This window comes from Adiantum capillus-veneris, chromosome 9 (assembly GCF_014529385.1).
Source record: "Adiantum capillus-veneris isolate H3 chromosome 9, ASM1452938v2, whole genome shotgun sequence".
Classification (NCBI taxonomy): Eukaryota; Viridiplantae; Streptophyta; class Polypodiopsida; order Polypodiales; family Pteridaceae; genus Adiantum; species Adiantum capillus-veneris.
In genome coordinates, this window is record NC_140939.1 from 100501584 (window position 1) to 100521370 (window position 19787).

The 19787-nt window shown below is 43.0% G+C and overlaps 1 protein-coding gene across 2 annotated transcripts; it reads right to left on the minus strand.

Moving 5' to 3' along the window:
* Positions 1-350: 350 nt before the first annotated feature.
* LOC147450894 (uncharacterized) lies at positions 351-19229 on the minus strand. Of its 2 annotated transcripts, none has more exons than XM_086519882.1 (2): positions 18200-19229; positions 351-724 (listed from the first exon to the last, which is right to left on the minus strand). In XM_086519882.1, exon 1 carries the CDS (start codon positions 18819-18821, stop codon positions 18219-18221), a length of 603 nt encoding a protein of 200 aa, XP_086376008.1. In that variant the 5' UTR covers positions 18822-19229; the 3' UTR covers positions 351-724; positions 18200-18218. The 2 variants fall into 2 exon arrangements, with proteins under 2 accessions (XP_086376008.1, XP_086376007.1); XM_086519881.1 differs by lacking the exon at positions 351-724 and adding an exon at positions 13018-13147 and having other exon boundaries at positions 18200-19217.
* Between the last annotated feature and the right edge of the window lie 558 nt (positions 19230-19787).

Sequence of the window (19787 nt, forward strand, 5' to 3'; positions counted from 1 at the left end):
AATGCTGTCACAAATGCGTTGCTCACTGAAGAGATTCTTCTGTGCGCTCCTTGTCGCACTGTCGAAGCAAGGGACTTGCCAATACACCGTATGCGAGCCACAAACGGCTCCAAGCACACAACAAGCCTAAACTAGCAAGCTCAAGAAAACAAAGGGTGTGTCACTCACCGCTCTACGCTCGCCTTCGTGGTGGATTCCTCGCCGCGATGAAGAAGAAGCTGCAGTCGTGCCGCGCTCAACCGCTTCGCCGCCGTCGTGCCTTCGTAATGCTCGATGGCACACACACTCTCCCTCTCTCTCTCTCTCTCACACACACACACACAAGGAGGTGAAGAAGAAGAAGATGGAGATGGAGCAAGAGCACTCTTCAATTGCACAAATGAGAGAATGAGTAAAAATTAGGTTTAGTTGGCTTTTATAGGAGCTCACCCCATTCACACTTGGGCGCCCATGCTTAACCAACTAATCCCTTGAATGTCCAAGTTAAAGTGCGCCTCTCATTGGCGATCACTCTACCTTTCCCTATTGGTCCGACAAGCCCGGTACCTGACTCTACCAAATACATAATACACGTCCGTCGTAGGTGATGGGGTGTCCATGTGCCGTGAGGGTTAACATGCCCCCCTTCCTGATGTAGATTCCGTCCTCGAAAGCTATTGAGTTGAAGCTGGTTCGTCGAGGTGGAAGAGCATTTGAGATGAATGTCCTTAGCCTTCTTCAGTCACTGCAAAATCAAACAACATTGGCACAGTAATTGCATTCTCGTAAAAAGCATATGCAGTTTTAGGTAGACAAATTGATTGGTAAAAGAATTTCAAACAATTTGGTAGCAATGAACATTAAATTGCAATGTAATCAAATGCATAAATAGATGTAAAGGTAAAAAATTAAACAAGTCTGGGGTCACTAATTTGACGGTCGAAAAGCACTAGAGATCGAATATTAATACCATGGGTAAGCTTCTTAATTTTCAGTGGTCAATTAAGTTGTTTAATCGCGAGAGCCAAGTATTCATGTTCGAGGGCTGACTAGAGGCTATATCTAGAAAACCTTGTAGTTAAGCTACCATAAAAGGAATTTCTCATGAAATCATCGCCTGTCTGATTACTTTTTCTTTGACCCCCCAAGGTCTTTTCATAGTGATTCAATTATGATGTGGGTGCTTATTTTGTATGCCTTGGGTTTTTTGCTTTTCAAGGAAAAGCGCCCACACTGGGAACCTCTAGGGCTCTAGTACCATAGGCAATACATGTGAGTGAAGTACCAATTCAAGCTGAGATTTCTCTTCCAACTTAAAATTTTACATTGTGGCACTTTGATTTTTATTGTTTGTTCATTTTCAACATTTTAATTTTGTAACTTTGGGAGGTCATATAACATTGTTACACTCCCCAGGCTCATCACATTAGTAAACTTCCTTTATAATACTTACGCTAAAGGTCAATAGGGTTAAGCCCACTAGAAAGCCCTAGTACATTTCATACAATGCTGCCTAAATCGGATTAAGAACCTAAGTAACCATTGCTTATTAGGAAGGCATTCCCCATGGTATTAAGAGAAGATCTCTAACACCTAGCTTGGTCAAACTAGCTTAGTCGGACTGCTTGATTTTTACACCTAAACAAGTGATTATGACAAAACATTACATTGAATTAAATGTTTGATACTAAGCCAATGCGCTGAATATTATGCTACCAATCACAATCAAAGCAGACAAACATGGATGCAAAAAGATAAAGGCAATGCTAATGGACAAGAAACACCTGTTTGTGTCGATGGTCGCGCTTGATTTGAAGGTTCCATGAAGGTCCAAATCCTAACCACAGCAACACGTTCCTGTACACACTAGGAAAACAAAAGGAATACCTCCAGGAGGCACATTAGTGGAAAAAGAGAACTTCGCTAATCACTCAACTCTAAAACAGAAACACTCCTATCGTACTAATCTTACCTACCCTCCATCACTCAAGTGATGAGGATCAAAGGTGTTTTATGGCATAGGTTTCTGTTTCACTGTACCAGATGTGACATGTGTAGGTCTGAGTCAATGTTTTGACTTTTATTGTGCATACTCGTTTGCTAATTGCTCTTGCTCTTTTTTTTTTTTTTTGTGAGTATAAAGCTTTATATGTACATTCCCTAAGATTGGAATTGATAGGTCAGGGAAAAAGGTTGAGAGGGAAGCAAGTGAATGATGACTGTCAGCAAACACTCCCCCCTTCCTTGGGTAGATCATACCGTTTGAAATGAGCTTGTCACCCTTTGAAACCAATTGTTCCAGTTGGTAATAGGTGAGGATTTTTGCCAGTAGTTTTCTATTACCCTAGGTGCCTCGTCAAGTTGCAACGGTGGTAAGGTACTCTCCCAGGATCGAACTTGAAGTGGTTCATTAGGTGATTCTTGAACACTGGGAGGTGTGGATTCTTTTGTAGCTTCATGGAGGTCCACTACTATAGATGGAGGCTGTGTAGAAGCTTTTACCTCTATGGATGTATTACATGATGAGCTAGAATCTTCATGGGACTCTCCCCTTCCTGAGCTAGGTGGAACAAATCGTTCTTTCTTTGGTACCCAAACTAGCTCGGGAGCAGGTGTGTAGCATTCTGTGATTTTTTTCTTTCCACGATCATTGATTCGTTTTGGAGCTACGGGATTGGGCTCACTTGGGTCAGGTGATAGGTAAGAGCACAATCTACGTTTTGGCACCCAGATTTGATCATTTCCTTGATAGTAGCCTTGGGCTTCCAATAGTCGTTTAGGGATCCATCGCAACATTTTCTTACTTTTCTTGGAGCGAGTGGTACGTTTCTTACAAGGCTTCTGTTTTTTAGCACTAGGTATGGTCACTAAAGAAGCTTTAGGGACCCACTTGTATGTTTTCTTCGTTACATTAGGATGAGTCTTGTCGGAAGCGATACGCATTGCTTGTAGCATATTTAAGGGTATATGCATTTCATCCCCCTCAGGTGTTACCCAGGTCGTCCCCCTGTTTCCCCAAGTGTCTATGGTTGATGCTAGGTGGACCCAATCCACATTGTCTGATTCCGTCATACCCGGTAACACATCCATGTAAGGAGAATCTTGGCCAATGTCTGTATCCTTCTTACAAGTGTAACAATATTGTAGTGGGGCGGAGTGAACTGTGGTGTCAGAGCGATGATCAATAATGGTTTTACTCCCTAAGGGGTGTACCTTACCAGTCACCAAATCCACTCTAAGGACAGAGTCGTGGAATTGCAAATAGACATGATTTTTAGACCAATCGTGAACCATTTGTGCTTCCCTCGTGAATGGTCGTCCTAAAATCATTTCATATGACATAAGGTGTTTAGAGAAATCCATTACAATGAACGTATGTCGTACCTTGTGTCCTAGAACTTTGATCTTAAGATCCTTGAGCATCCCCATAGGTTTGGCTATGGTACCATTTGCCATCTTTACCACAATGTTAGTAACACTGAGGCGGGGTTTTCCCATGGATTCCCAACAATCTTTTGTAACAATGCTAACTCCCGCACCACCATCAAGAATTCCCTTTATAGTTAATCCCTTGGTAGTGATGGGTAGGGTCGCATTAGACTCGTCGCCTTCAAAATACTGCCCTAATTCGTTAATGGGTACCTCGATCACAGACTCGTGTCCATCTAAGTCAAGTGATTTCACATGATTTTCCTCATCAATCATAATCGAGTCAGGCCTATTTGGTTGCGCAAACTGCGGTAATCCCGTTCGTAGCTCTCCGTTAAGGAATGCTCGAAGTGCAAGGAATAACTCAGGATCTCCATACAGCTTTGCTATGATCGTGGTTCGGACCTCAGAAGACATGAAGTCCACTAGTTTGGCAACATTCATTGGCGTTTTGCAGGGTGTAGGTCCTTGACTAGGAACTGGTGAGGATGGAATCTCATATTCCTCAATGGGATCAGGTATTCCTTCGTTAAACATCCTTTCCAACAAGAAAGGTGTATGCTCACTTTCTGATGTCCTGTCCTCACTCCCTTCTTGGATGATACTAGATATGGCTAACGGTCTATGGTTCCTGTGGGGTGGATGAACTTGCGTGGGAAACACTGTGTCATGAATTTTGATCTGCATGGGTTCTGGTTCTAGTTTCCTTTGAGTCTCCTCCACTAAATCTCTTAGATGTTTCACCTGCTTAATCTTGTCTACAGGGTTTGGGTATGTCCCAATCTTCTTTTTACGATTCTTCCCTTTTTGCCCCTGCGGTTTATCTTGGGGGTCTTGGATTGGATTTGGAAACACTTGTGGTGTTTTCAGAGGCTCTTTATGGTTTTCTCTTATTCGGTTTTCATTTGGTTCCATGTTACGGTTTTCTGTGTCGGTCTTTCCCCTTGTGGTATTGGTTCTAGTCTCCATTGTCTCGACTGAATCTGAATCATCCTCGAGGTCATTCATATACACGGGGTCATCTCCTGTTCCTATATTTGTTTTGGAACTTGGCTTTGAATTTTCCGTATTCTGCGACTTCTTCCTTCGTGTCTTCTTTTTCTTTGCTTGGATAACTGATGCGGTATCTCTCTCTTCGAGGATATGGCTTGGCCCTTGAAGCATGGACCGTGTAATCGCATAAGCGGGTGCGACGGGTGGTATTGGTGATGTCACACTAGCAATTTCGACCAAATTCAGGGGTGTGATTTTAGGCGCATTTGGGTTATAGGGGCATTGGGCAATCAAGTGATCTATGCCACAACGATTACATGTGAGTATTGGCATTGCAGACGTGCTCCCTTGATTCATTTGCATCTGTGCAGCATTCTTTTGCAGCCTAATAGGGCACTCCGCTACTCGATGTGGTCCACCACACTCGTAGCATTGAAGAGGTGGCCTCCTAGCCTGGGTGTTGATATTTTGACCTCTGGATGCGAGAGCAGCAGCTTGATAAACCGGCTTGACTTGTCCCCAACAATCTTCCATGTAGTATATAGGACACTCTTCCAATGTATCAAGACTGTAGGCAATACTAGTGTCTATTTCCTCCTCACAGCCATCTGCATAAGCATTAGATGGCTCGCAACCCACTTGGTTCATAGGGGCGACTCTTGGATGCGGGGGCTGCGGTCCTAGCACAGGAGGTGGTAACGGTGTAGCTTGTACAACATTTTGAGATCTAGGGACCATGTGTTGCGGTAGTTGCTCAACAGGTGGAGTAGGCATCAATACAAGAGGTCGAGGCGCATCCGTCCAGGCTACAGGTGGTCTATTTGCCATCATACGTTTGATCATTAAACAATCCTTAGCTTGGTGACCATACCTACCACATGCGTTGCAAGTTCCATTAAATTTTACTCTAAACGTAGGGCACTCACTAGTGCTATGTGGACCTAAGCAAATGGAACACCATTGTTGCTCCCTTCTTGGATACATGTGACTATTTTGAGGGGGTCGATTATCCTTAAGAGACTCTTGGATTGCCTTGGTGAGGTCTGTCAAGAATGTCTCAAATACCTTTGGCTCATTGGCAATGGGCTTTGCAGTCATGGGTTCATACTCAATGGCTTGTGAGCTAGTGGATCTCGTGTCAGTAGACACCCTCATGCCTGCTATCATCAAGTTGTCCTCTAATTGGATTGCATTGGCAGTGACATCTTCCCAGGTTGTGATACCTCTAATCACTAGTCCATTATAGATTCCTTCATTCCTCAACCCTCGAATGAATCGATCAAGCAGTTGGTTATTGTTGAAGCGCTCATTTACAGGGCAGCGAGAGTTTAAGTGCTTTAGACGACTAATGAAGTCCCTTACTGACTCTCCTTCCTTACGTTTGGCCTTCTGTAGCTGAGATGCTACACCCCAAAGCACACCTTCTCGTATGTACTCCTTTAGAAACAACCTTCTAAGGGTAGGGTAGATTGTTTTCTCGTCCACCCTTAGGGTCCTATACCAATCTCCAGCCTTCCCACTTAATGTCAAGCTTAGGGAATTGCACTTATGTAGTTCGTTGCGTTCCCCTAAGGAATCACATACTTGTTCAAACACTTCAATGTGTTTCCTAGCATCTTCGTCCCCATTGAATTTTTGCGTGAGTTTGGCAATTTGTACTGCCTTACTTCTAGGCTCTCTATCAGATGCGTGACGCATATTTTCCGCGATAGATCGACCTATGGTTTGAGCAAACGCTGCCAAGTCACCTATGTGAGGAGGCAGGGCCGGTGGAGGTACTCTTGGAATCATATGTGGGAGAGGAACGGGTACCGGTCTTGGTATATGTGTGGATGATGCAGGATATGGAACATAACCGGGCATAGGTCCACTCGGATAAGGGCTAGGGAGCGGCACTCGAGGAGCATAAGCAATTGGTACAATTGGAGGTGTGGGGGCCATGTGTGCATAAGGGGCTAGAGGCACATATGGTCGAGGCCCCATATTAGGTACTACGACACTAGGTAGTGGCACTGCGCTAACCGTAGATGTCATCGGTACATTCTCTGTTAGGCTTATCCCTGGAGTGAGCACTGTGTTTTCCTTGATAGAGGGTTGAGCCAAGTTAGGGAAGCTAAGGTTGTCGCTCGGAGGCTCAGATTGCATAGAGACCCCAGGTGAAATGACGTAAGATGGGTCCATGGGGCTCATTAGAGGAGTCTCCATTTGTGATAGAGTAGGCTGTTGAGCCTTGCTCGTATCCAGAAATCTCATGGGGCCAGTTGAGAGTATATTTACCCCTCGGTTTTGCCTTTCGGATTGAATAATGCCATGGATAACATTACAGATCATTTTCTGTTGATCTTTGATGCTCGTGGCACTAGAGGTGGATTGTACAATCTCTATCCATCCTACATGGTAGGCGTGGCCAGAGTGTAGATCCGTCAACACCTCACTGTGGAGGTCATATGTCCAATGATCATTAATGAACAATCCTTCTAGAGTCGACGTGTTAATGGTTTCTTGTGAGGTAGAAGCAATGTTTCTCCCCGTGGTTTTACTTGTCACCAACGGTACTCTAGAGGGAACTTCTGAAGGAGGCAGCTCAACAGGGCCTTCTTGGTAAGAAGTTGATAGGATATCCACATGGACACTCTTTGGGGGTGTGGGGTCCACGTGCGATGTGAAAGGAGATTCCACTTCCCCACCCCCTTCGTGTGCTTCATTTGCATCAGGTTCCGAGCGAGTAGCTCTACCTAATGTTTCCATGAAACGGCTAAACATACTAGTACTAGGCTGTGGAGCTTCGGGAGGTGCATGGCCTTCTCTCTCAGTGTTTTGGGTAGGGTATGCTTCCATGATTTCTGAGTCGGAGGAGGAATCACTAGCGGCTATTTTAGGGTCTTGGGTGGTGCTACCTTGTGTCCCCGCTCAGGGTCTAGAGCTTATCGTGGATGGGTAATGGGTGTCCGTATGAACAGAGGCACCCTCAATATACTCGTGTTCTAGCACCCGCCCAGAGCGTAAGTGCATGTGCTTCTGATACCCTAAGGTGTCAAAAAGCTGCTCTAGGAGGCCTTGTGACTAGTTTTTAGCGTGTTTATTGTTTGTTTTTTTGCTAGATTTTTTAGAGCGTGTCGTGGAATGGGCCGTGTGATAGCTCGAAACGAGCGTATCGGTCAGAGGGTCGTGCCGTGCTTTACAGCCCTCCGTTTGGTCACTCTATACCCTCGGAATCCCTAAAACTGTCAATTTCCAGTAGGGAACTAGGCCCAAACTAGAAAGTCTAAGGGTGCAAGTGGGAAGAGAAAGGAGGAGAGTGGAGGACTTGTCCCACATGCTCTCATTCTCTCTTGAGGGAGTAGGGTATATATATAAGAGTGAGTCTGGTATATATCATAAGACTGAGGACTGGGCTTGGGCTTGGGAAAATGATCCCGATCCCGATCTATCTTTTATACAAACCAACCCGTCCGTTTTAAGAGTCACGTTTTTTATTTTCGAAAAATATCGCCGCCCACTCGCTCGCGTTTTTAATTTCCGATTTTTTTTTCTCAAAATTATTATTATTTTTTTTTTTTTTGGGGGGAAAATAATTTTATTTTTTTTTTTTGTGCAGAAAATACAGAAACTGAAAACGCAGGTATGCAAAAAATGCAGAAAACGCAGATATGCAGAAAATTGAAAAACGCAGAAATTGCAGAAAAAAACGCAGAAATTGCAGAAAATGCAGAAATTGCGGGAAAAACGCAGAAATTGCAGAAAATGCAGAAATTGCAGAAAATTAAAAAAAACGCAGAAATGCAGAAAATTGCAGAAATTGAAAACGCCGAACTTGAAAATGCAGAAATTGCAGAAATTGAAAAAACGCAGACAATAGCAGAAATTGAAACTTGACAGCAATTGCAGAAAACGCAAAAAACAGAAACCTTCCACACACTCCTTCCCTGCCTTTCCTATGATAGAAATTGCACCACAAGGAAGCGTAAAGTGCTAACCGAGCTTAGTGTAGGGCATATCCCCGGCAACGGCGCCAAAAATGTGCGCTCCTTGTCACACTGTCGAAGCAAGGGACTTGCCAATACACCGTATGTGAGCCACAAACGGCTCCAAGCACACAACAAGCCTAAACTAGCAAGCTCAAGAAAACAAAGGGTGTGTCACTCACCGCTCTACGCTCGCCTTCGTGGTGGATTCCTCGCCGCGATGAAGAAGAAGCTGCAGTCGTGCTGCGCTCAACTGCTTCGCCGCCGTCGTGCCTTCGTAATGCTCGATGGCACACACACTCTCCCTCTCTCTCTCTCTCTCTCACACACACACACAAGGAGGTGAAGAAGAAGAAGATGGAGATGGAGCAAGAGCACTCTTCAATTGCACAAATGAGAGAATGAGTAAAAATTAGGTTTAGTTGGCTTTTATAGGAGCTCACCCCATTCACACTTGGGCGCCCATGCTTAACCAACTAATCCCTTGAATGTCCAAGTTAAAGTGTGCCTCTCATTGGCGATCACTCTACCTTTCTCTATTGGTCCGACAAGCCCGGTACCTGACTCTACCAAATACATAATACACGTCCGTCGTAGGTGATGGGGTGTCCGTGTGCTGTGAGGGTTAACATCTTCGTAAATCTCTCAATAATGCTAGTCATGGAGATGCATATATGGTTGGCAGTTCAACAAAGGCAAGAGGTCGTGACAGTAACAAATACAAAAGCAAAAGTAGAGAGCGAAATCCTCATAGTCCTAGCAGACACAGGAACCAAAGTAGTGACTGCAATGCCAGAAATGTCGAGTGTTACTATTGCCACAAGAAGGGTCATTACAAAAAGGATTGTCACAGTTTCCTAACAGATCAGAAAAGGATAATTCTAGCAAAGGCAAAAATACGGTAAAGATTGAAGAGCTAAATGTTGTTGAGTCTCCCATACCTACCACTGCTGTAGAGGATGCTCCTTCTCCAGTGAGGCTCATTATGCCCATAGAGATTCGTGCCGAGGTGACAGCAGATCCCTTTGATGTTCTCATTTTCACTTCATATCTCACTCCATATGCTTTGGTTACACAGGATGAGGGTTATGCACGGAATTGGGTTCTTGATTCTGGTGCAAGTTTTCATGTCACACCGCATAGAGAGTGGTTTTCCTCTTATGCATCCATGCATGGAATAGTCAAGCTTGGTGATTCCTATGAGCTTGAAGTTATTGGCATTGGTGATGTGAAACTTCAGATGCATAATGGCACTACTTTTGTGCTGCAGAATGTCAGACATGTGCCCAAGCTTACGAAAAGCTTACTTTCTATAGGGCAATTGGATGATCTTGGCTACACTATAGTTTTTGGTAATCGTTCTTGGAGGATCCGCAAGAACAACCTTATCATGATGAAAGGTAATAAAAACGGATCCCTGTACTCTTTGTTTGTTTCGAGTGTCGACGAACACTCTATCTATGTTGCCGACTTGCCTTCGACTGAGTTGTGGCATAGTCGGCTAGGGCATATTAGCCAAAAGGGAATGAAAACACTTCAGCGTTTTGGCTACTTACATGTGTTAGATTTCACGAACTTTCCATTGTGTGAGCACTGTCTATATGGCAAACAGACTAGATTGAAATCTTCGCCATTGAATAAGAAACTAGGCGAACCTCTAGACTTGGTGCACAGTGATTTGTGTGGTCCAATGCCACATAAAACTCTAGGGGGGGCGAACTACTTTCTCACATTCATAGATGATTCTACTAGAAAGGTGTGGGTGTATCTCCTTAAGCGTAAGGAAGAAGTCTTTTTGACATTCCAAAAATTCCTCACCATGGTTGAGAACCAATCAATAAAAAAGCTCAAAGATTTTCGCATGGACAATGGTGGAGAATACGTCTCCACAGAGTTCATGGATTTTTGCAATAGAAGAGGCATTCGGCGGCAATTTACTGCTCCATACACACCTGCACAAAAGGGGATAGCTGAAAGAATGAATCAGACGATTCAAGAGCGAGTTGTCTCTATGATGTCTATGGTGAAGCTTACTCCAGAGTTTTGGGGGGGAAGCTGTTCGGACAGCAGTGCATATCATCAACAGTTCACCTAGTTCTCCTTTGGATTTCAAAATTCCAGAGGAATTATGGACTAGCAAAAGGCCAAGCTATGAGCATTTATGTGTATTTTGATGTGAGGCATATGCACATGTGCCCAAAGAACTTCGTCAAAAGTTAGATCCCAGATCACACAAATGCATTTTTATTGGCTATGGTGCAAATGGAGCGATGGGATATTGTCTCTGGCACCCAGAATCAAACAAAGTCATTCGTAGCTCACATGTGATTTTCAATGAATTAAAAATTCACAATAAGCCCATCAAAGATGTTGAGTACAGACGTGTTCGTTTTGAGGATGTAGCCTCCGAACCAACTCAGTTCAGTAGTGTTGCACCTACCCCTCAAGTGCAAGATACTACTATTGCTCCAGAGAGAGCAGAGTCTAGCTGTCAGGCATTGAGACGCTCTGAGAGAGTATCATGTGCGCCCGAGCGGTTTGAGCCGGGTATACACCACATTTTGGTCACTGACAGTGGAGAGCCAAACTGCTACAACGAAGCTATACAAATGGAGGATAGCGTTAAGTGGGAGCAGGCTATGCAATCAGAAAGGTTACATAAGAAGTCAAGAGGATCACTGCTTATACACAAAAAGATTGAACGATGGTTCTTTAATCATCTTGATCTTGTATGTAGATGATATGCTTATCGCAGGCAAATCAATTGATGAGATCAATCAGTTGAAAAAGATGCTAAGCACTCAGTTTTCCATGAAGAATTTGGGATATGCCAATCACTTTCTTGGTATGCACATCAAGAGAGACAAGCAACGTGGAATTCTTGAATTATCTCAAGAAAAGTACATTCACAAAGTCTTGCAACGTTTTAGTATGTAGGGAGGGAAGTCATTGAGTACCCCAATGGAAGCATACTCCAAACTTAGCAAGGAAGACTCTCCGAAAACAGTGGCTGAGAAAGAGGAAATGGCGAAAGTACCATATTCTTCAGCAGCTGGCAGTTTGATGTACGCTATGGTAGCCACAAGACCAGACATTGCACATGCAGTGGGAGTGGTTAGTAGGTACATGGCAAACCCTGGCAAGAAGCATTGGGAAGTAATGAAGAAAATCCTCAGATATTTGAAAGGTACAGTTAGCAAGTGTTTACACTTTGGAAACAGTGATGCATCTATAGTAGGTTACACGGATGCGGATTATGCGGGTTGTGTGGATCGTATATAGAAGATCCACATCTGGCTATGTGTTCATGTTTGCTGGAGCAGCTATCTCTTGGAGGTCGTGTCTCTAAGATTGCATGTCTTCATCTACCACTGAGGCAGAATATGTTGTTGCATCTGACGCCAGCAAGGAAGCCATATGGTTGGCTCGTCTAGTGGGAGATTTGGGCATTCACGAGGTTCCAGTACTACATTGTGATAGTCAGAGTGACATTGCTTTGGCAAAGAATCCAGTGTTTCACTCAAAGTCGAAACACATAGAGGTCAGATACCATGTCATACGAAATGCATTGGCTGGCAAGAGTATCAAGCTTGTCAAGGTTCACACTGACGACAACCGCAAATGCTCTCACAAAGAGCCTAGCCTCGGAGCGATTTACACATTGTATAGAACTTATGGGTGTAGGATGAAGGCCTCAGCAATGCTTCATCAACTTTGTATAGACTAACTATACTGATGCCACTATTGGCCACCATGACCTTCAAGTGGGAGGTTGTTGAGGTGTAGGCCAAGTGGCCGTGGGAAACCACCCTTGTATACTTGATTTCACTTAATCAATATAGGGAGAAAAAGAGAGAGGGTTGACTCCTCTCTTTCTTCTCCACTAACCCAAACACAGGCTATCTGTGTATCATTCCCTTCCCCATTCTCTTCTTCCCCTCTCTTGCACACACTCCGTACATGCGTTACACGCACAACAAAAGGCACCTCTCACTCACTCGGATAGTGCACACCATGGGAAAATCCTACGGTCTTTTAATAGATAACGCTTCAAGGAATGTGGCTATGCCAAAAATTTCAAATTCTAATGGTTTGATTTTGATGGATCTTTAAGATAAATTTACTGTATAATGCTATAATATTATGTTAATATTTATTACAAATTATAGAAATATATATTTAATGGTTTTTCTTGAAATATTTTAATACTTTGTAGTATCTAATGCAAGGGTGTTCACAAAAAACTTTCTGTGAAATTAGGCTTTGTGAGTCAGTTTTCCATTCACTTCACAAAAAATCATTTGTTTAGTTCATCTTTGGCATATATCTTAGTATTAGATATGAGATTTGCAGAAGTTTTTTATTATCCAAGTATATTTTTTAGCTTTCCAATCCTAGGTGGCCATTGTAGTAGATAAAGTGGAGGCTCCACATATGCATGTGCTTGGGATATCTTAAGTGTCACACTTCACCATCAAAATCTTCCCTAAAGAAGCTCCAGACCAATCGTATCACTTGAGCAATAATGCCCGTATGCAACATCCAATCGGAAGCAATGTTCCAAACATACACTAAATGACATGGTTTTCTACTAGACCACGCCCATCCAATGAAAGGTGCCTAGAGGACCAATGACAAAGATTCTGTCAGATAGACTGTTGAACAGGAGCAAACTGCTATTGTGGAGATATATCAATAACAACCTCAAAACCCAAGTATCGACATGACTGACTTGCCTGAAGACAAGTGAAACCCTCAAAATTTCCCCAAACTGGTTGTTCCTGTGAATTGACAAGAATGCCATGAGACTTGTGCGAATTCTCTCTCTCTCTCTCTCTCTCTCTCTCTCTCTCTCTCTCTTCACAAACCAGGGAAAACCCAACAGCCCTCGTGTGCACTCTGTCAAAGAGGTCTATATGACAAGTGAAGAATAACACATTATGGTGGCACAAAGTACTATTGAAACTTCCATGTGCTCTTTTTTCTCTGATCTCTCTCTCTCTCTCTCTCTCTCTCTCTCTCTCTCTCTCTCTCTCTCTCTCTCTCTCTCTCGCAAATGTAGCTTGTTTACAAGGTTATATAGGACTGGAGAAAACTAGCAACAACCCTAGTGTGTACTATGTCAAGGTAATCTATATGACAAGTACTCTCTCTCTCTCTCTCTCTCTCTCTCTCTCTCTCTCTCTCTCTCTCTCTCTCACACACACACACACACACACACACACACACACACACAAATGCACACTTTTTGCAAGGTTATATAGGACCGGAGAAAACTAGAAATAATCCTCGTGTGTACTTCTTGGGATTAAGCCTAGCTTATCCCATGAATAGAGGCCTCTCCCTAAGAGCATTTAACATGCTATAGACATGATTATGAGCATTTATGGTAGGCCATATAATATCCCCTACAAAGGTGCATACGACATTTTTTCTCAAATCTCTTCTTGATCTCTCCTTGATTGAAGACCCCTACACCTCACATGTGATGTCAGTAGAAAACCCTAGCATATGCCTTTGTAAGAGGCACTGCAATTCCTATTTCTTTTCTCATGAATGACTCGCTTCAGTTTCCACCCCAATTATTGCAATCGGTATAAGAGCTTCTAGGAGATTAATACATCTTAATCTCATTTAGACTCTAGGCATCAATGTAAACCCTCTATGTTAAATTGCATTAGCATAATCTCTTGCTAGTTGTGATTGCCAATTTATTTGCTTTTGCATAGTATCTAGCCTAGATTATGAGTACTTTGCCTCCTAATCACCATCATCATTGGGGCATGGGCATGCTTTACTACCCTAATGAAGCTTGTTGATAGGGAGAATTGATGAAATATATTAACATTTAATCCTTAGTTATTTTAGTTGGATTTCATTTGCCTAATATTTTCTACATTAAGGAGGTGACTAGCAAAATCCATTAGCAATTAATATTAGCTCTTGGTCATGGCTTCCTTCATTTTCAATAAGTCTCAGCGTTATTTGTTGATTTGGAGGACCAATTAAGGTTTAAACTTGTCCTAAATTTTGGCTACCTGGATGGAGTATGCCCCAGCTTTTACAACTCACCTTGATTCAAGGGAATATTATAGTGTGATATCTTCTACTCCATCTGAGGAAACTTATAAACCGAGAATGCTCCCTACCTCAAGGCTCACATACCCATGAGGTGAATTGTGTCAATTGCCCATGCAATGTTCTGATTTTTGCTAATTAAGCTTCTCCATATGCTACAAGTCACATAGAGGAAGCATCAATGAGTTCGGCCACGACTGAAATGCTGCAACTCACACCGTAGTATTTTCTCAGCAAGGTCCACTTGCCCCTCAAGTTTGGCAGCATTATGATACACCATAGTGTGCGCACAAGTCCAATCTTGTTTCAAGTACTTTAAAAACTTGAGAGCACCTAGTTTTTAAAGTACTTGAAACAAGATTGGACTTGTGCGCACCATAGTGTGCGCACAAGTCCAATCTTGTTTCAAGTACTTTAAAAACTTGAGAGCACCTAATTTCCCAATACCCTTTTAAAAGTTTCAATGGGTTTTTTAATTTCTTAATTTGCTTGGTTTTCCCTTTTACAAGACCTTATATAGGACTTATGTAGAGAGCAAGAAGAACTTCTAATCTTGAAGCTTTTAGAGCACCCTGCACCCTACCTTATTGGGTATCAAAGCTTGCAAGGGAAATCTATAGTAAAATCAGGTGTCTCTAGTTTGATTATTGGGTTTTCCATAAACCCCGACATCAATTACTTGATTTTGGAGGAGGATAGAAACCACCAAGGTTTTAGGGATTCCAAAGTTATTACAATTGGATATTCTTCACCGAATTCATCCATTGTTTGATTGATATTAATGGTTTCTCTTCTTACCAAAGCCCTAATCACTTTAACTCTTTTTTAATATTTTGATTTTACGAAGTTCTTTGACACAATCCCCATTGTACTTTGCAAATCTATATGACTCTTGCAAACCTGGTCATACTATATGATATGTATGTAAAACTCATGGAGATGGTGCCATACGAGCTCATTAAGAAAACAACGACAACCATGTAAAAGATACCTCCAATGGCATTGATCTTATATTACCTATACTGTAGATATACACTAAACGGCTCTACCTAGTGAGCCATGGTGATGGATCATTATTGAACCACCATGATGCATCATGTGAACCTTATAGATAAATCTTGTAATTAGAGATCAGTAATCTAGGCTTAAGGGGATGGTAGTTGGGATTAATCCTGATTGATCTCATGAATAGAGGTCCTGCCCTAAAGTCTAAGGTGTCCAAAATGAAACCTAAGCATAGGTATATGACCCACGGAGAATTTTATATAATATAGATATGGTTATGAGCATGTATGGTAGGTCAAAATATCCCTTAGAAAGGTGCATACAAGATTTTTCCCCAATCGGCCTCTCCTTCATCTCTCCTTGATTGCAGAGCTCTACACTCACATGTGATGTCAGCAAAAAATCCTAGCCTATGCTTGTACAAGATGCACTCATATACTCACTTAAAGTGTTGAATCAATTCAATTCCTAGTTCTTTTGTCATGACTGACTCCATTAAGTTTTCCCCCTAGTTATTACAGTTTTGTGTGAATGACAAGTAAAGAATAAACTAACACAATTCTATTGAATCATCCATGAGTTCTTCCTCTCTCTCTCTCTCTCTCTCTCTCTCTCTCTCTCTCTCTCTCTCTCTCTCTCTCTCTCTCTCTCTCTCTCTCTCTCTCTGTCTCTCTCTCTCTCTCCATGGAAAAAGCGGACGAGTGTTGCTTATGCCACATAATATAGGTGGAGTCTTGAGATAATCCATAGATTCCCTATGGGAGATCACCTCCCCCTCCTGTTGTACTTCATTGTGAATCCATAGATTCCATAGGATGATAATAGCAAGATTTCCTAGAGATCATCTCCCTCTCATTTTGTACTTCATTGTGAACCCATGGATTCCAATGGATGGCAATAGCAAGATTTCCTAATAAAGGACACATTGTAGCATACTTCATACCATGGGACCTATCTCAAGGCTCCTATAGAGACTTGCTTCTTATTTAAACATTATTGCTTGCAATGGGCTCTATATCTAGGCTATCATGGAGGCTTGACTCTTATCTCACTACACCGAAATCCACTTCATAGACTCTTTCTCTCCCCCCTCGCACCCTTGCGCATGTCTACATGCTTCCATCATGTGTGTGTGTGTGTGTGTGTGTGTGTGTGTGTGTGCGCAGACACGCACACACACACATGCATGTGCATGTGCTCACATGCATACACACATAGAGATGCAGATGTAGATGGGTACACGAAAACGCACGCAAAGATAGAAACAGATGCAAATGATGATGCGAGAGAGAGAGAGAGAGACACACACACACACACACACATAGATGTGCACACGCATGCACATGTATGTGCCCACACATGCATGCACGGGCACAAACACACATATATCAAGGCTTTTAGGGTTATCATATGCATGCAAGGACAATTAGTAGTGACCATCACAATTCGGTACATGAAAACCAAAAAGTATATGGTCAAGTTTCAAATTATCTAGCTATTATGATAGTTGGTGAGCTAGGTAGCCAACGTTGAGGTGGTCAAAGTGTTGGGGAGAGGAGGGGAAATGGATGATGCAAGGGGTGGATGGAGTACAATAGTTAAGCTCAAAAGAAGTCGTGGGAGACTTAAGCAAACGATGACAAAACATGGGGATTCAATATGTATTTTGTATGGTATCATGTGAGTGTACAAGAGAGCGGTCACTACAAGGGAGGGAAGATGCATTATACAAAGCATGGTCCCGCATATAGATGTAAATAAGGAGCATTTGGTGCACGCAAAGCACATCTCTTCCACTAACTATTATGAGTGAATCCCCTATGTGATTAAAGAACACGAATCTAGGCAGCAATGGAGACTCAATAGGCTATGAGTTTTTGTTTTGTTTTCAATTCGGAGTCGGGTAGGGCACGCCCGGTCACTCCCCTCATACACCAAAAAAGTATACAAGAAGAATGACCAGGACAACAATAGAGTAGGGGCGATGGGCTTGAAAGTGGCTGCAAAGTCATGAGCTATGGAATAACATTCACAGCAAGAAGAAGCTCTTACAGCTTCAAGTCTACATAAGCTCATGGTGAAAGTCTATGCACTCGTCCTTTCACTGTGTTGTCTTTAAGTAAAAGGGGTCCTCCAAGAGGCTCCAACACTAGCAAAAAAAACATGAATCTCCCTCCAACACTAGAGGAGAATCAAGAATATAGAGGACGGACACATTCCCTGTGGTTTATAAAAAATATCTAGGAATGACAACCTCTCACTATCACACGTACGTATGGTTATTCCTTTCCTTTTTTGGGCAGGAGGGGGGGGGGGGGGGGGGGGGCGGCCATCAACATCTTGCCGCTTGCGCAAATAATACATCTATAAAATGTATATTTTGCTACCAGCTTTGAGAGTAAGACATTTTCTTATGTGGTGAGCTTATAGAGGTTACTTGGGAGCATCTTCTAGAAGAGATGCTACATTAAAGCCTTGAGCAAAAGTATGAACGCAATATTAGAGGTACAATAATGCATAGCTTTTCGGATTTCTTTCTTGTATCTCAAAACTCGAATGGAAAAAGCAATGTTTGTTTTTCCAAAAATCTTCTAATATTAGAAACAAATTACAAGAACACTCACACAATTGAGGCATACTAGTAATTGTAACCTTCTTTAGCTATCATCTGCTACTATCTGTGTGAACCGGCTTTTTTTTTTTTTTTAAGAAACAAAAAAAGAAGATGTGAAAGAAAATAGCGAGCTTACCCTAGGAGACTCAAGTGAGTCAGCTTGCGGCAAGTGGTAGAATGTGGTCAGCAGCCAAGTGGCCGTCATCTACTAGGAGAGCCAGGCCGTCCACCACACTGTCGGGGAAGCCTTCGAGAGAGTGGGCAAGGAAGTCAGTACACATGGCTTGCGTGTCTTTGTAGATGAGGAGTTGAAGATGGCGGGCTGCAGCAGCGATATCGGCAGCTAGAAACGGGATACGATGACTAGCTGCTGCGGTGAGGTTAACAAGGCCCAAAGTCGACAAGCAGCGCAGCATGGCCTTTGGCGGCAGGTGAGGAGTGGAGTGAATATTACGGAAGAGGTGGGCGGGCATAATTAGCGCCTGCTCATGGCGCAGCTGTTGCTGCCGATGATCATCTTCGACCAAAGGCCAGTGCTTCAAATGCTGCACATCAGGTGTAACAATGTCAACCGAGGCACGCAGCAGGACCATGGATGCATCAAGTTGTACTTCAGCTGCTGGCGTCGGCCAAGTGCCATCTGGATTCTGCACCATCACCATACCCAGCTTCTCCTCATTAACCTCGAAGTGGCGCTCCCATGACCTCATCTCGAACCCAGGAAATTCGTTGCTCATATGTTGGTCATAGACAGTCATAAATAAACAGAAGTCTAGGTCGAAGAGGAGGCAGTCAGAGGGGCAAGGGTCCCCCAGGATGGCTGCAATTTTGTCCACGGGCCGTTCCTAGAGAAGGCCTGACAATCTATAATAAATCGTGGCGCCCCCACTAGGCTACTGGCTATCGCCGACTGCAAAGGAGCTGGCGGCCATGGTCACTCCCCACACACACACAGAGAGAGAGAGAGAGAGAGAGAGAGAGAGAGAGCCGTCCACAAATAAGAGTGTCAAAACTCTCTATTTAAAAGGAGACGCGAACGCAAGCCTTGATCAGATTCACACGCAGAGGGCTAAATATTGTACTCTCTCGCTCACAAACACAGGCAAGGTCTTGTACTCCCCAAAACTTACTCGATAGTCGATACTAATTCCCCCACAGCTTTCTGCACACGCAAGGTCTTGCGCTCTCTCTCTCTCTCTCTCACACACACACACACGCAAGGTCTTGTTCTCTCTCTCTCACACACACATAGCCTACATACTATTCCCCCATAGATTTCACACGCAATGTCTTGTGCTAGAGTAGATGCCGCCAAAAGATTATTCCAAACTATTGCACGAGAGTTTTCACACGCAACGTCTTGTTCTCGCAATGTTGATCCAAGTAGAAGTCTTTCATTCGGCTTTTATGCACAATACGATGCCTTTAGTTTTTGAAGAAGGAAGGTGATAACTTCTCACAAACTTTTGTTGCAAAGCAAAGCAAAGTTTCCAAAAAGGAACTAATTGGTTCCTTTTTTTTTTGTGGTGAACTACACGCAACTCATGGCTTGAATGTACATATGGTGCAAAAAACTTCCACATTCCTCCAAACTATTCCAAAATGGACAAACTAAAAGTGGAATCCAATTTTAAAATAAATTACATAGCTATCGTTGTTGTATATTTGCACAAAGGTGAAGGTTTAGACCTATAAATCATACCTAAGAGAGTAGTAACCATTTT

Bases quoted from the DNA above. Each gene is read 5' to 3' on its own strand.
- LOC147450894 (XM_086519882.1), bottom strand. From the start codon at position 18,821: ATGACTGTCTATGACCAACATATGAGCAACGAATTTCCTGGGTTCGAG.